The sequence below is a fragment of the Phoxinus phoxinus genome, assembly GCF_949152265.1.
Source record: "Phoxinus phoxinus genome assembly, chromosome: 17".
NCBI lineage: Eukaryota > Metazoa > Chordata > Actinopteri > Cypriniformes > Leuciscidae > Phoxinus > Phoxinus phoxinus.
The window spans coordinates 28,452,261-28,470,414 of record NC_136892.1 but is presented as its reverse complement, the minus strand read 5'-3'; the positions used below and the strand labels follow the sequence as shown (position 1 = coordinate 28,470,414).

General features: G+C 38.7%; 1 protein-coding gene across 9 annotated transcripts in view; it reads left to right on the top strand.

The window, feature by feature from the left end:
• The first annotated feature begins 3,868 nt into the window (after positions 1–3,868).
• The window catches only part of fnbp1b (formin binding protein 1b), an 82,191-nt gene continuing 67,905 nt past the window's right edge, over positions 3,869–18,154 (top strand). For 4 of the 9 annotated variants that reach the window (XM_079587193.1, XM_079587191.1, XM_079587190.1 and 1 more), the window contains exon 1: positions 14,293–14,659. In XM_079587193.1, coding sequence (XP_079443319.1) covers positions 14,612–14,659 — 48 coding nt within the window. In that variant the 5' untranslated portion in view covers positions 14,293–14,611. Of the gene's footprint in view, positions 4,000–4,333; positions 4,731–14,292; positions 14,660–18,154 lie in introns of those variants that run through there. The other 5 variants (XM_079587189.1, XM_079587182.1, XM_079587184.1 and 2 more) reach the window with 4 other exon arrangements.

The following is an 18,154-nucleotide window of genomic DNA, read 5'->3' as shown; positions in this document are numbered from 1 at the left end:
GCAGCATGGGGCATTCAAAACCAAACTGTAAGTATTTTATTACATTAGCTCTCACTGCTCTGATCAATTCATGATCTCTCTGTTAAATAACAGATATAACTCAACTGTAAACATACAATGTGCATGTAAATATGTTAAAGGGGTTATTTCATTTTATCTTCAGTCTCTCTTGATCCAGTTAAACTTGAGTGTGATGTACCAAAGACAGTTCAAGATGAGGTGAGTTTATGTCACTGACAGATTTATGACATGATTTAAACTGATCACCGTGTGGTAGATACATATTACTTTGCACTGGCTAATATTTGTGTTTGAATAATATGAATAATTAAACTCTGCTCTCTCTTTTAGAGATAGAGATCTCAACCATTCCCGTTCCTCTGGCTTCCAAAGCCTCTGTCTTTATCGTTTGTGAGAATGGTGATTAATGGCTGGGATCATCTCTGAAGTCTCTCATAGACCCGTTTGCACCCGCCGTTTAAGTAGATCTCAGGTGAAATAATAACTGTACTGGTTCTTTGCTGACTACTTGTGATGGGACCAGTCGAGTCCCACAGAAGCTGTGGTGTAATGGGCTCAGTACAGGACTAGCCACTTTATTGGATTTTTTTGTTGCATTTATTTCCACATTTGTACTGTTTTCAGTATGTATACTTATGTATACAATTAATTGTACTTTTGTATTGATACAATAAATAATGTTTATTAGAGTATAGTTTTGCTTCCTATTGTTGTCATTATCACAAGTACACATTTGAGTTACCACAGCTGGTAGAAATGCCCATTAGCAGGCTTATGTTTCCATATGATTAATTGTCATGTGATCTCTGGTGATCTCTTGATCTGATTTTTTGATCTGAAACTGCTTTTGTGAAACCTCATTTGAGTGTAGGCTACATGATTTCAAACATAGCTTTCAAAAGTATTTTGTTTGGTAAACTTCTGTAAGTGAAAAACATTGCCTTTCACGTGTTGCATTTAACTCATACTGCATATCATGCGTGGGTACTACTGATATTATTATTAAAACGGTAATTAATTACCATAATGATTTACTTAAATAAAACCAGTCCGTACTGACTGAGGGTGGCAAACACAAGGACCTAAAAACAAAAGCAGAGCCTTAATCGAGTTTGTCACTAGATGGAGCTGTAGCTGATCTTTTATCCTGCAAGCATGAGCTGCAGCCGTCAGTATTCAAATTCTCCTGACAAAATGATATTACATCTTTGTTCATGAGAGCGCATTTTTTTAAATTCAGTAAATGTAAGTCTTCCAAATTGGAGGAAGCTTTAGTGTACTCACCCAATTACTCCTGATTTGACCCGAACAGCTCAACACACGAAGACTTCAGAGAACTACATCAGTGTGTGTGACTGATATACACTGATATCAACAGGCCTAGACAGGCTGGGGGAAATATTAAGATATTTGATACCCAACTGGAAATTGACCCAGTGTCATTGCAGTGACCCAGTGTCTTAATTTTTGCTGCCAGAAAAAAAGCAGTTTCTAGCTGAAAATCCTCCTTAAATTAAAGGGTGGCATGAAGTTATTTTTCAATTGATTCCACTAGAACATCTTACTAATGGATTTGAAAACATAAATTCTGTAAGCTTTAGACCCACTTTCTGGATTATTTAGACTTATTTAGACTTTACCAAAACTGAAGAGGAGACAGAGAACTAACAGGAAGAACCAACAGCCAATGGTCATATTGATCATCTTGTATTGGTCATCTTGGTCATAGCATACAAGGAGCCACAATCACTATATAGGCATTACTGCGGTAACATTTGTGTAATTTTTGAGCTATGTTTTTTTTCTTTCCTTGTCATATGCTGAAGTTCAATATCCTAAATATAATAAGTAGGCAAATATAATAACAAGAAACACAGAGTAATGCACATCTGAAGTTTGCTTATAGGCTCTAAGCCACCAAATTAAACAACAGACAATTCATCACGCTTATTAAAGGGATAGTTCACTTTAAAATGAAAATTCTGTCATCATATACTCACCCTCAAGTTGTTTCAAACCTGTATGAATTTCTTTCTTCTGCTGAACACAAAGGAAGATATTTTGAAAAATGTCAGTAACCAAACAGTTACCAGGTCCCATTGACTTCCATAGTAGGAAAAAAAAAAAAAATACTATGGAAGTCAATGGGACCTGGTAACTGTTTTGTTCCTGACATTTTTCAAAATAGATTTTACAGAAGATTTTGTCTGCAACTCTGCATTTGTTTATATATATGTTTTTTAGTTAACCAACAGACAGTAGCAAAGCTCATGGTCATTTATTTTATGTCACACTCTAATAATCTGTGGTAACTTCATAAGTCCCGTTTGTGAGTCACTTGAGTTGGCACTTGGCAGATTCTACAGCTTCAAATGACAGATTAAGAGTATAGTATTGTATTATCACTACTGTCTCTGTTTCACTATTATTTAAAGCAGGACATTCATTTCCAGTGTCAATAAATGCTCAAGTCAAGTGTTCAAAAACCTCATAATTTAATAAAAAAATGTTTAGAAACAATGAAGCCAAAACCCAGCATGCTTACAAGTTTCCCGATTCATGGTCATTTTATCATGCTAGCCACCATGAGAATGTGATCAATGCAGAAATGTGTTACATATACATGTCATTTTATTCTGCATATCATTTAGCATTTAAAAAATACTGTTTAACCCGAATTATAGTAGTTAGTCAAATTCAGATTAGTAGGTTATCTGCTCAAACCTTCAGCAGCGGCCATAACTAAACTTGGCCTGTGTATGAGGCATACGAACTAAAAACAGAAACAAAATCTTTGAAAAAGTGAAAAAGAAAGTCTAAAGGTCATTTGTTTCAGTACAACTAAATGCTACCATCTAGAGATGAAAAGAAGACACTGCCACAAACAATTACATACTATAAAACTATAAACTGTACTGTGCAAAAGATACATTTTTATAGCGCTGCAATTTAAATATTGTTGTATTTATAATTCATGGTTACACATTAACCCTTAATTCAGAACTATACTTACTTGGTACAGCACTTTGGTCAGTCTTGTGGCTGTTTTTAAATGTGCTATATCGGCCTTAAATAAAAGCTTGAACTTGAATGAACTAAACACACATCATTAAAACGCAGGGACAATTGAATGATTTAGGGTTTATTAAGCCGGTGTTTACAAAGGTTGTGGATGAAGTGGATCAATATCACTCACTTGAATACGTGCTTCAATACATTTGTTTGGTATTAAAAACAATAATTTTCTGTAGACCATGCATGCGCCATAACGGCCTCTGTCCACTAGATGGCGCTACACGCTCGCCTTGACCCTGAACTCCTCAGCCTCAGCTGTCATCATCCACGCGCTCCTGACAAAATCACATTTCATCAGTTTATCAGTGTGCACTGCAGAGATGACTGCAAATCTCTTCATTCAGTTATGTAAATCTTCCAAACATTTATAAGAGTTTTGTCATAGTGCAAGAGTCGATCTCTGAAATAATCTGACACAATCCGAAATTAATTCACATCACACAGCTGCAATTATAATTTACGCGGGTTTTTTTTTTTACAGTGAAACCTCTCCATAGTGTTTTAATTCCTTAATTACAGTGAGCCATTTATATCAACACCATGTTATGCATTATATTATTAGTAAATATTTATGCTAATATGTCACATAATAATAATCTCACAATATTTTGTAGTCATTGAAATCCCAACATTATTTGATATATTTATGAATTATTTATATATGTAGTATAACACACTTTTCAACACCCAAATGGAAACATTGGATACCACGAGAAATAAAAACTAGCTCTTATTGTTCCGAACAGGCTCGCCATCTGTCCAGCGAGTGAATGATCATTTATCGATTTTCCCCTCCGATCTCTTCGCGTTCTACGGCGTGCGCGCTCCCGCCAGTGCAGCTGTCACCGGGGCCGTGAGGCGCGTGGCCGAGCTCTGCGTCTGTCTCTCTGAGAGTGTGTGTGTGTGACTGTGACTGACGGCGGTGATCCACTTGTCCGTGCGACACTTCTGTCGCGCTGCACTCCACTATATTCCTATGGGTGACGTCAAGCGACTTTGACGCGCTCGCAAAGCATTCCGGGAAGGCGGCGCTTCATTTGAAAAAATGCCGCGCGTCAAAAAGCTGGCCGATGCCCATCTTTATGCAAATGAATTCCGTTGAACGCGAGGCGTCTATCCAATAGAAGCACGCACATGGAGACGGAGGGAAGTCTCTCGCGGGTCCTTTGTTTTTGACTGGCCGCTGGCTCAAAACCACGCCCATAGCGGTAAACTAGAAGAACGCCCATCAACGTTCACATGTGGGGAGGCGTTGCGACACCACACGACATTCGTGTCGGACAAGTGGATCAGTACCGTGACTGTGTATTTGAACATGATGCTTCTGCGGTTCTGTGCCATTTTCAGGAAACGAGCGTGAAAAGTCGCCGCTTTTTAGGCGCCCTTCTCATATCAGGAAGAACTGAGAGAGGCAGTACTCGAAGCCTCCGGAGACACACACACACACACACACACACACCCACCCCCCACGCAAACACACGCGCACGTTCATTCGCGCAGAAACCGAGGAGCGACACACACGGACTCTGTGCTGCTGCTGTGCTTTGGAGTACCAACACGCATCCGAACGCACGAATCGTGGATTATTACGCGAAGAACGCGCGGAAACCATGAGCTGGGGAACCGAGCTATGGGTGAGTTCACACCGCGGGGGTCGAGTATCTCGGCCAAGGGCTCAGATAACGGGTTCACGGGCACCAGTGTATATGTGCACTGGAACTGCATCTGTACACATCTTAAATTGAGCGTGCGCGTGTATAATAAACAGAGAGTGCGCGTGTATATATTACATATATAATGCTCAGTAACTCAATATATGTTGTGCTGTATATTTGCATTGCATATATATAGGCTATATATATATATGCAAATATACAATGTGTGTGTGCATTGGCAACCCCAATATATACAAATATATGCACTTTTAAGTGCGGTGTTTGTGTGTAGCTGTCATTGCTGTGACATTGTTGCAGATGTTTCGATGTGTTTCGTGTTCTGGTGTTGTTGGATGTGACCCATCTTGGCTCATGGCTGAGGGTTTCTCTTCAGCCTGCTGTTGCTTGTTATCACACTGGTCTGTCTATCTCTGCAGGCCTGTTGTGAGTGTCCATGTACCTCAGGGTATTTTTAGTCCATAGCGGCCGTGGAAAGGAAATGTCAGCCTCACCACCTTGTGTGTTGCGAGTGAGGCAATGCTAATTTCGCCATAAGAAAGCAGCTTCTGTAACAAAGCATGTATGAGATGAGAGATCATATGTCATAGAAGCCCAGAGTGACTGTATAACTGTAAGATAGTAAAATAGTTATATGCAATTCAGTTTATGAACACTAGGACAATCTGACGTCTTTTTTCAATGTTTTAATTATAACGATTTTAAAGATATCTGAAGGCTTGGCCTTGCTTTTTGGAAAGTACTAGTTTGTTTAATAATAACTTGCAATAGTATGTGAAGTATATACTATATTATTTGGCTTTTGTCTGAGCTCTGAGGGGGAAATATAACCCTTATAAAGGCCTATACTTTCTAGTTTCATTATAGCAAATTACACATGCACTTAATTGCTGATTTATTGTTCATTAATTAGTCTAGCTGATATATTTTAGTGTGTCGCCACTCACTAAGGGTTTGTAATTTGCTTTAGAGACATTTATAGTATGAAAAGCACTGTACAAATAGATTTGAAGGAAGTATTAGATAAGTAGAAGCACAAAGATAAAGATGTTTGTTTCAAGAGTCTGATTTAAAGAGATAATTAATCTAAAAATGATTTTTTTGTCATCATTTACTCACCTTCATGTTGTTCCAAACCTTTATGGGGGTAAAACATTTCTGCCAAATGCATAAATGAAAATGTAAAAAAATGCTATGGAAGTCAATGGGTTTCATCAACTGTTTGGTTACCCATATTCTTCAAAATATCTTCTGTGTTCAGCAGAATAAAGAAACTCATAGAGGTTTGGAACAACTTGAGAGTTAGTAAATGTTGAAATAATAAAAAAAATTGGGTGAACTGTCCCTTTAATGCAGGTCAGGCCGGAGAGACCCCTGATGCCGGGGCCCGATTGATCGCTAACTGAATCCTCCCAGTCTTTGTTGGTATTGATCAGCGTTTATAGACTGCATGACAGTGGCTCAGTGACCGGCACTGGAGGGTGATGTGATTATTATACGCAGGGATGTTGTGCATTTTACTTCTATTCTTATCCACAGCCACAGGATGACAGTCGGCTGCATCAGAAGCCTAGAACTAGACTGAGATGATTCTAGAGTAACACACTCACGGTTGAGCACTACAGGGATTTTACCACAGATTAAGAGGGGGACATGTGGCTCATCCAGTCAGGTTTAGAGTCAGATGTATAAACATTACATTAATTTATCATTTAAATAAATAAATGTTCATCTAGAGCCTGCGTTTACACTTTGGTGCTTAGAACATGTTGCATACAAATATAGCTGTGCATTTACTATCTGACTAGTGCATCACACACACACACACACACACACACACACACACACACACACACACACACACACACACACACACACACACACACACACACACACACACACACACACACACACACACACACACACCACATTCTCTTTCCTCACTCACTCACTCATTCTCTCTCTCTCTCTCTCTCTCTCTCTCTCTCTCTCTCTCTCTCTCTCTCTCTCTCTCTCTCTCTCTCTCACACACACACACACACACACACACACACACACACACACACACACACACACACACAGTACCTGAGGGGGCCAATATCATGCGTCACGAACATAAGTTGCCGTCTGGCATGATGAGGATGTCCACTGGCACCAAACCAACACACACACACACACACACACACACACAAACAAACACGTAAACAAACATGCACCGCTTTCTCTTAATCACACGCAAACGTTCTTTTAATTGGTCTCTGTATTTTTTCCATTCAGCAAACTTAAACTAAACCTTCAGCAAACACATGATGACCCTGCCTAACAATCAGCAAAAAAATTTAAACCAGCAACATCCTTTTTGCTGGACAGAAAGAAGACCAGCTGAATACTGCTTTCATGATTTCTGCTACATAAAGATAAGATAAAAATAGGAAGTGTATTAGTCTATTTTATTCCAAATTCAGCTAATGTACATGTGGATCTATTGTTCAGAATAACATCTAACACACTAATCTTACTATCTCTGCCATCTATAGGAAGTGTGGTAAGGATTTACCCTATTAGTGATTTATACAGAAAAGACTGAATTATGAGGTGGATGCTTGTTCTTCTTTCCCCGAAACACTCGATCACCTGTTCTTTTACTGTGAGGTTACTTCTAAATGTTGCTTTGATATTGATATACATTGCTGGTTGTCAGTAAATATGAACACGATTCCTTCTATTGTTCTACAAAATATCCTCTTTTTTTTTTTTAAAGTGTGATTTAAATTCCCTTTTCTCTAATGTGGTAAACGTTGTTTTATTTCTGGGTAAATATCATATTCATTCATGTAAATGGAAAAAATGCAAGCCCTCCTTTAATAGCTATATTTCTATGCGAGTTTGTGAAAATATTTCATAGCTTCAAATGTTTTAAAAAACTAAATAGAAAGTCTATTAACTTTATGTTCCTCTATGTCAAAATATGTATTATTTTAGTGTCTTAAGTTCTAATGTCTCTATCTGCCTCCTGTTTGATCCTTGTTCATCCTGGTGGATGTGTCTTACATTTCTTGAATGTTCCCTGTCTTGTGTTATACAATCTGCAATAAAAAACAACAAACAAACAAAAAAACTTAGGACATTTTATGCATTTAATTAAAAAAGCAAAATAACTGTAGAACTGTACAAACATTTACGTGCAACACGTGACAGCAATGTAGCATATTACTGATTAAAACATGGTTTTATATTGCTTACTTGTGCATAAAATATAGTATACAGTGCATAGTGTGCAGTTAATAGCACACTAGTTTCCATTCTGAGCACAGCCGGTATTTTAAACGTGGAACCGTATGACTGTTGTGTTATTGGATGCTCAGTGAAAGCCTGATAAAATCTTATAATGACTCTAAATTTTCCCTTTCCTGCTTGAATAAACACACGCGCACGGCTAATGAGATGTTATCATTTCAACGACTAGTTTCTCATTGTCTTTAATTTCCCTGTTTAAACAGCAGGTCTCTTTAGCAGGTGAACCGCATTTTCAATTTTCACCTAATTTCATACATTCTCCCATTCTGTTTAATGTTTTCCTCTCTTAAGTTTTTCTTCTTTCGCCGTCAGACTGTGTGTGAGACTCCCGCTGGGCTTCAGCTCCACAGGCTCGTTGTAGGAGAATCAGATCAAATGATTCATCCCTGCTGATCGTTTAATCTCAGTGATTCAGAGGTTCATCCCTGCTGATTCGCTAGTGTTGACTCTGTGAATCAGCAGGAAGTCCAATAATACAGGAGAGCAGTAAAAAACAAGTGGCCGCACAAAGACGGCGAGGAATGCTGGAACGCAATTGGCCACCCGGTTACAAAAAGCTGGAGCGCTATTGGCTGTTCGAAAGAGGAATGTTATTAGACCTCTCTTGCTTATTACAGCTGCAAAAGGGCAATCCATACCCTGTAATTTGACTTATTAGCTTTTTGTGTGTATGTGTGTGTTGCATGTCTAGTTTGTCTTACCCAACGCACCACAACCACAACAGCTTGACCAAACTAGTTCAGCAGCGACCACACTTTTTACATTTTTTTAATCAGCATTCATTATTGTGCAGAATCCCAGTTTCACTTTCATTAAATCCAAATATGGACCATCAAAACGCAGACAAAGGCGACAGGTAAATTTAGTTAACATAAGCTTTCTGTATGTTTATGTTAGTACGTAGAGTATATGTAAACTATGTGTTTACACAGCTTTTTAAAAATGGCAGGTGCCGGTGTTTCGTATGGCATGTTTTCAGCCAATCTATGCACACTTAAAGTCGACATGAAATCAAAATTGACCCTATTTACTTATTTAGCACATATTACTAGTCTTGTGGTGAACAATTAATCCTTGCAAGTTAATACACAGAAAAAATAGTTTGCTGTGGTAATCTTTAATCAAAGTCTGAAAAGTTACTTCCGGTCTGCAATGGCGTTCCTTTTCTGATGACGTCAGTTTGACGGCTAAACGCTTAACCACTCCCCTCAAACCGTTACTCTGCTATGAGCAGAGATGGAGAGGAGGAGCGCTAGAGTAAAACCCTGCCCTCTGTTCAATATTCCCTTTCACTTGGAAATACGTCACCACACTGGAGAAAAGTCGTTTGCGACTTCCGGTTTCTGCGGACTTTAATGGGCTTTTACACTGGGTTCGTGTGCTGCCGTTCGAGCCCGAGAGCCTCGATTGTTCCCGGCGCCCCCCGCAGCGTTGGTCTGGTTTCACACTCGACTTGATTCTATTGGATCCTGGTGCGTTTGCGTGCATATTACGTCATCGCAAACGTGCACGGCGCATGATAGAAAACAGAACGCGGGTCAATATATTGTGTTTTTTATTAATTCGGTGCTATTATGCGCAGCTGAGTGAACAAAGGTTTACTGTGTGTGTGTGTCGCATAAGGTGGCCTTCTGCTGCTTGCAAACGGACTCTTCTGAGGAGACAGTGGATTTCCAAATTTGTTTCCCTGATTCCACGCGCTATGCGCGAATACACTGCAGGCTCACTCTCGCTCATATCCAAGGTATATCATCAACACTATCATCCCTTACATCGTTTTATTTAACTAAATGCATAATAATCCGCTAAAACGCATGCGCAGGTCACTTTACTTCCTGAACAATCGCGCACCCGAGTCCATGTTGCTTTCACATTCATGCGAACCGCTGCATGGTTCGGGAGAAACCGAACTCAGACCACCTCCTCCAGGCAGTCTCGAGTTCGGTAGCCCAGTGCGCAGCCGGCTCCGCATGACAGCGTTCACATTAGCGATTTTTCATGCGAACCGTGCCCCGTTCCGAACCAAACTACCAGTGTGAAAACCCCCTCAGTCACTGGTGGTTGGTTCCTATTGTCCTGGGTTAGACCCTAGTCTGAAGTAGGAACTAATTTAGTCCTCCCAAAAGGTGTTCCTAGAACTAAAATCGTTCACAGTTCTTGTGGTGCGAACATGCCAAAAAGTGGATTCTTCCGGCAATAGTTATAGGGACTACGGGAATGTTCCCCAGTGCAAAAGCCCCTTTTGATGCACTTGCAAAGGATGACGACTCGAAGCTCGAATTAATGGGCATTTTGTTTCTGACCAATCACAATAGACTGGGCCATCTGACCAATCAGAGCAGAGTAGACCAATCACAACAGACTGGGCCATCTGACCAATCAGAGCAGAGTAGACCAATCACTACAGACTGGGCCATCTGACCAATCAGAGCAGAGTAGACCAATCACTACAGACTGGACCATCTGACCAATCAGAGCAGAGTAGACCAATCACTACAGACTGGGCCATCTGACCAATCAGAGCAGAGTAGACCAATCACTACAGACTGGACCATCTGACCAATCAGAGCAGAGTAGGCTCTCGGAAAGGAGTGGCTTAGAGAGACTGAATCTTCGAATGAACCATTTTTCAGACTCTGAGGAATGAGGTGATGCTGCAGTGTGTATTATGAGAAAATGAAAGTGTTTTTGACACTGGATGCATGTAAACCTGTAGAAGCCTTTAAAAGCCTGTAGTAATCTTTAAAATAGCATAATAGGGGCAGTTAATAAAGGTTAATAAATGTTATAAAAATACATTGTTCATTGTATGTTAATTTTAATTAATGCATTAACAAATGAGACCTTATTGTAAAGTGTTACTGTAATATGTCACTGTAAAATAAAAAAAATAAAAATTAAAAAATCATTTTAAGGTACAGCATAAATGATGCACTGTACCTTTAAAACACTTCTCCCTACTTGAGTGTGTCATCCTGCAGTGGCTCTATAATGAAGAAAGCTTCTACTGTATCTGCATCCTACTTTACAGTCCCTGCGGGTGTCGTGGATGTGTGTGTGTATGGAGTGTAAGTCCTCAATCTCTTCAGTGTATGGTGAATGATTAGCGTGCGGTTAAATCCAGCGAGGGGGAAGGGCTCGACGTGTGAGGAGACGCAGGAATGTTAAAAGGGATGATAGATGGATATGTTGGATGTGAAGACGCTGTGTGTGTGTGTGTGTTTCGTCTCTGCGGGGGTATTAAAGCTACGGTGGAAGGTGAACGCCGGTGCAGTCATGCTTTAGCAATGACGTCATAGCAAATAAGCACACACAGTTCGTTCTCGGTGTCTGAACGCGTACATTAGGGAGAGTAAAAGTGCAGCTTTTGTCTTTCTTTATGTGAAATCCTTGCAAAGATAAGAAGTCTCACGGATGGTGATGTGTGTGTGATTCATTCAGGAGGACACTTACTATAAGCCAAACTGAAAACATGTTTGAATGTCATTTCATTAGATAACAAAATATCAAACCATCACTTTTCCGAAATCACACACGGATTTGTTATCACTCGGATGATATGCACTTGAGGCCCCTGTACGTGCGAGGCCCCGTCACTCTGTGCTGACACACACACACACACGCACACACGCACACACACACACACACACACACACACACACACACACACACACACACACACACATACCCTGAACTATATCATGATTTCTCTCTGGTGAGTAGTCATGTTAGCGGAAGGAAGTGGTATGACAGGAAGTGATGTCGTACATCCTCATGAGAATCTGCCTTGGTTTCACCCGTTGTGAAGTTGTGGAGGCCCTGAATGACTCTCAGACTATTGCAACGGAGGAGGTTTAACTGTCGGGCTCTCTGACGGCTGTATTATAGGTCCAGCATTTCCTCTGTGAGCCACACTGCTAAAGAATGTTGTGCCGCCGAGTAACAATACTCCTCTAACAACACATAATGACTGTTTTCGTCTCTTTTTGTAACAGTAAACATGAATCATGTGTAGTCCTTTTGGCACCAACTGATGACATCATCTCCGATACAGTGGCACTTTCTAATGACATCACCCGTTTGGAATGCTTGTCTGTCTATCTATCTATCTATCTATCTATCTATCTATCTATCTATCTATCTATCTATCTATCTATCTATCTATCTATCTATCGTTCTATCTATCGTTCTATCTATCGTTCTATCTATCGTTCTATCTATAGTATCTATCTATCTATCTATCTATCGTTCTATCGTTCTATCTATCTATCTATCTATCTATCTATCTATCTATCTATCTATCTATCTATCTATCTATCTATCTATCTATCTATCTATCTATCTATCTATCTATCTATCTATCTATCTATCTATCTATCTATCTATCTATCTATCTATCTATCTATCTATCTATCTATCTATCTGTCCATGCATACTGCATTTCAAGTAACGCGAGTTATGTATTTACAGTAGATTACTTTTTCCAAGTAACAAATAAAGTAAGGAATTATATTTAAATGTACAACAAAATATCTTTTACTCTTTCAAATAAGTAACGCAAGTTAACTTGTTTTCCCATCTATTGATTGACAGCTCTCCTGTCCCCATGTTGAGGGAAATCGTGAGTGCAGAGGCGGTGTGTGAACATGATGGTTATTGTAGTTCTAGACTAAAAGTGAACATACTTTTACTCATCTCACTTGCACAAAAAAAGATTCAGTATTCCTCAAAATGAATAAAAAGAGTGAAATGCAAACTCACCACAAACCTGCAATAATGAAATGTTACATTTAAATTAAACACAAATATTTATATACTTTGTGTATTTAGACTTACTTTAATAACCTATGCCTTTGCTCTTGACCTTAAATACTTATTAGCAAAAAATAAACATCACATTTTGTTTTTTATTGCTAAAGTAAGATTGTGGAACTTTCTTCTCCTGCGTCCTTCATTTTTTTATTTTATTATCCAGGCTTTTTCATTTTACTTTAGGTGTGAAATGGCCTTTACATTAGCCATAAATATAAGTTTTGTTTGTTGATTTGTTATTAAAAATCAAACAAGCAAACCCAGCTCAGATGAGAAAAAGTCATGCAAAATAACTTTCCATTAAAAGTAGCTAACTAATGCAATTAGTTACTTTTTTAGGGAGTAACGCAATATTGTAATGCATTACTTTTTAAAAGTGACTTTCCCCAACACTGTAGGTTGCACTGGATCATATTAGTTCAAATCTCAGAAACCAAGTATGCTTCAGTTTTGAGAAAGAAAACAAGAGCTTTCCAGAGGAGAGTGTGTGTGTGTGCCCCCTCCGCCTGGGACGCTCACAAATGCATCCATTCAGAGAGGAAGTCAAGTGTGGCTAAACATGTGATTGTTTCAGAGACACACACACACACAAAGAGAGAGAGAAGCATATTTCATAACTGCAGCACATTTGAGAAGCTCCCGCTGAAACCGAGTAATAGGATGAGTCACGTCACTCACATTTTTGGCAGATCAAATCTATACCATAACCTATAATCCATATCTACTACATCATCATTTTTCACATCTGAGTGGTGTTTTCCTGTGCAAAAAACTGTGAAGATGCTTAGTGGTTTTAGTTAGTTGCTAGGGTATGTAAACTATGCGGTTGCTAAGGTGTTCAGAGTGATTTTAGTCCAGAGTTGTGGTTGCCAGGATGTTGCTATGCGTTTGCTAAGGTGTTCAGAGTGATTTTAGCCCAGAGTTGTGGTTGCCAGGATGTTGCTATGCGTTTGCTAAGGTGTTCAGAGTGATTTTAGCCCAGAGTTGTGGTTGCCAGGATGTTGCTATGCAGTTGATAATGTGTTCTAAGTGTTTTTAGCGCAGAGTTGTGGTTGCCAGGATGTTGCTATGCAGTTGATAATGTGTTCTAAGTGTTTTTAGCCCAGACCTATGGTTGTCAAGGCGTTGCTATAGTGCTATAGCTCTGTGTGATCATAGGGAAGTTAATTGAAATAAAGCTGAAATAAAACAAAATATAAATATTAGATGAAAAATGTTGCCTTGAACCAAAAAAAAACAAAAAAGCTAGGTCAGATCGTAATCATATCTAAGTATTAAATGAAAGGCTGTTAAAGACCTAAATCTCTGTTCTGCTCTGAAACAGGAAATAAAACAAAGAAAAGCATTTATTACATAACCGATAACCTTTACTGCAACCTTTACGGCTTTCACTTCTATGTGCATGTAAATGTCCATACGTGTGAGAATAAGACAAGGCGGACACACACACACACACACACACACACACACACACACACACACACACACACACACACACACACACACACACACACACACACACACACACACACACACACACACACACACACACACACACACACACACACACACACACACACACACACACACACACACATACACACACATACACACACACACACACACACACATAGTCATAGTCAGATTTGGACACTGATCGGACGTCTCAGCTGTCTTGCTCGGGTGTGTAGTAATAGCAAAGGCAATCAGACTGTTGAACACTTCGGGAAGTCATGGACGCTATTAAAGTGGAGACGCTGATAAAAGTCCAGCAGTTACGGGTGAGTTAGGCTGGAGTTGAGTGTGTGTGTGTGTGTGTGTGTGTGTGTGTGTGTGTGTGGGGGGGGGGGGGGGGGGGGGGTTGTATTTGGAGCGCTATGCTATATTTTGATATGAAGTTATATAGTCATATCAATCAAAGGCACATTGAACTGACTGATTGAAGCATGGTTATGACTTATAGTTTAGATTTATAAGAAAAAATAATAAATGTGAGTTTTAGCAATTGATCTATCTATCTATCTATCTATCTATCTATCTATCTATCTATCTATCTATCTATCTATCTATCTATCTATCTATCTATCTATCTATCTATCTATCTATCTATCTATCTATCTATCTATCTATCTATCTATCTATCTATCCCGCCCCCCCTCTCTCTCTGTCAGTTTTTCTGGAAGATGTGAGCAGTTTTTAGGGAAACCGATTCGAAAACAGTATTATTTTTGCGATTCACTTTCGTGACACTAACGACAAAAAAATTTTCCCCCCAGTTTTATTAAACATACAATAATTTTGGTTATTTACAAACTTCAAAAACATGATTTTTTTTACAGTGTACCTTTTAAAGTGTTTAAAAGTAGGGATGCACTGATTTAAATTCTGAATAATACATATAATTATTCAGCATTAACGAGCATAACACGCTTTAAATTTGAATCAATGTTCCGATGTGAATTTAGACTTAATCTCAACATTATGTACAGTATGAAATATGGATAATTTTTCATTTTGACATGAAAAAACATTGATGAGAAAGTCCATTTAATAGAGATTGGATATCTATGGTAGGAAAGCGCATTTCAAAAAACATTGTTCTTAAAGAGTTAAATCTTTGACATAAAGTTAGCACTACATAACAACAAAACTAATCTAAAATCTACAAATAGGCAACATCCATAATTAAATATTCAATGTCCCCTGATAGCCGATGTGGTAGATATCATGCATCCCTAAGTGAATGTGATTCCTAAGTGGAAGTGTTGCAGGAATGCAGGCATGCAGTGCATACTTGGTGTGTGTGAATGAAGTGAGAGGTTTGGTGTAGCGATCAAGTTGTTTAACTAGCCACATGCTTGCAGACCAATGAAATGCATGGCCAGACGTGCATGACGATGTGGAGGTTAAATTTGTCCCGTATGGTGGACGTTTGCTTCATCTGGATGTTTAGTTTCCGCCGAGGCCAGACGATTGTTTCTGAAGACGAAAGATAAAAGATTCCATGCGGCTTAACACGACCTGCAAATAGACTGCGAGTCTGGGACAGGCCTTCCCCTTCCATAAACACACACACACACACACACACACACACACACACACACACTCTGTCCTGCTGCTGGGGTCACTCTCTGCCCTGTAACTGGAGCCAACATGTTTCCTGCTGCATGTGTGTGTATGTCTTGTGTGTGTGTGTGTGGGCATGTGTCTATGGTCACGCACAGACAACTCAAAAACAGTGCATGTATGGGAAATAATTAAACACGTTCCCAGAATGCATTGTGGAGCTGTGCTAGGTCATGAGGGAAATGTGCACCTGAAGTTGGACACCTGATCGGAGAAACACACACACACACACATGCACGCACGCACGCACGCACACACACACACACACACACACACACACACACACACACACACACACACACACACACACACACACACACACACACACACACACACACTGTGGTGATGTTTTGCCTTATCTGTATGAAACTTGACACTTTTAAAGATGTAGCTTTTTCATTTAAAGAGATAGTTCACCAAAAAAAAAAAATTCTGAAGTATAATTCCACTGACTTAAATTTTTTTCATTGGAACATGAGGAAATTTTTTTTTTAATTCCTCTTAATTTTAGATTAAGTTTAGTGAATTTATGTGCTGTCGTCATTTTTTATTATTATTATATATTTTTTATATTTCTATTTATTTTTATTTTCAGGTTTTAGTTTTAGTATTTTAGTTTATTTTAGTACTTCAACTAATATATTTATCTAATGTTTATATTTTGTTTTATTTCAGTTTTATTTAAATTAACAAAACATTATAGAATAGTTTTAGTTAGTTAGAATAACACATACAATGACAGTGAATGGGGACTGGGTCTGTCTGGCTCCAAAAATGACATAAAGCACCATACAAGTTTTACAAAAGTACTATATGACTCAAATTTAAATATAATATATGTTGAAGCCAAGCCACACAATAACTTTTATAGGAGGAACATACAGAAATCTAAGACCCTATAGCTAGCTGGAAATCTATTTTGAGATTATGATCAAATATGCATCATGGCACGTCAAGGAACTTTTATTCTATTGTTGTTTTTTAAATGAACATTGCTGTCAAACCTAGAATGGCACATTTGAGTTATGTTCTACTTTTATATTGAGCTCTCATGCTGTTTTTCCCCATTTTTAATTTTTGGAGCTCGGCAGTGCCAGTCCCCATCCATTTTCATAGAATGAAAAAGAGTAATCTATAAAGAGTCATCTTTTGTGTTGTTCTATGGAAGAAACAAAAGTCATGCAGGTTTCAAAATACAATAAGGTAAGTAAATAATTAATGAGGTGATTTTTTTTTAGGTTTTTTTTGGAGAACTGTTCCTTTAAATGTGAGTTTCAGCCGTTTTAACTACCGCAATACTGTGAAATAATCCACCTAATGCTCGACTGTTAATGCTCTTCTGTTTTTTAATAACATTTAGTCGAAGGCTAGACATGTTTATGCACATATTTGTTCGTGGGACTTTTTGTCAGGACATTTTAGACTTCCGAATTCCTTAAACATCTAAGTGTGTGTTGCAGAGGCTATTTACCTGTAGAAATTACCTTTATTTTGGCACCTCAAATGTGTGTGTGTGTGTGTGTGTGTGTGTGTGTGTGTGTGTGTGTGTGTGTGTGTGTGTGTGTGTGTGTGTGTGTGTGTGTGTGTGTGTTAGAAATGACAGATGAGACAAATTACCGTATTTGACATCTTAATGCCACATGCCGTCGCAATGCCTTTAATAAAGCCTGGACTGTGTGACTCCTTTAGATAATGTGTGTTTTACACCTAAATGCATGACTGTGTGTTGTTATGCTTCTCTGGAATGTGTATAATTTGTCAGTTTTCAGAGATCTTTTTTTTATTGTCAATAAATCTTGACATCTGAAACGGGACATTAATGTAAATTCCTGAGAGAAATGGCCACATCTGATTTGTGAATGAATTGTTCTTTTGATTTGAATCGGTTCAATGAGTCAGTTGATTCAGTTCTGAGTGATTCACAAATCATTCCTTAGTTTAAGGCTAGTTTAAGAAATGTTTACTTCTTCCTTAAAAATAGTCTTGGTATTCAGCCAACAGAATGTCTCACAGTGCTCAATCTTTTCTTTTGTGTGTGTGTGTGTGTGCAAATACCATTTGCATAACAGATTTTGAAGCACCGTTATCAGCGGTGTGTGTGTATCAATTTGATGTTTCCTTCTTCCTTCGCTGTTGCATAGCAACCCTTG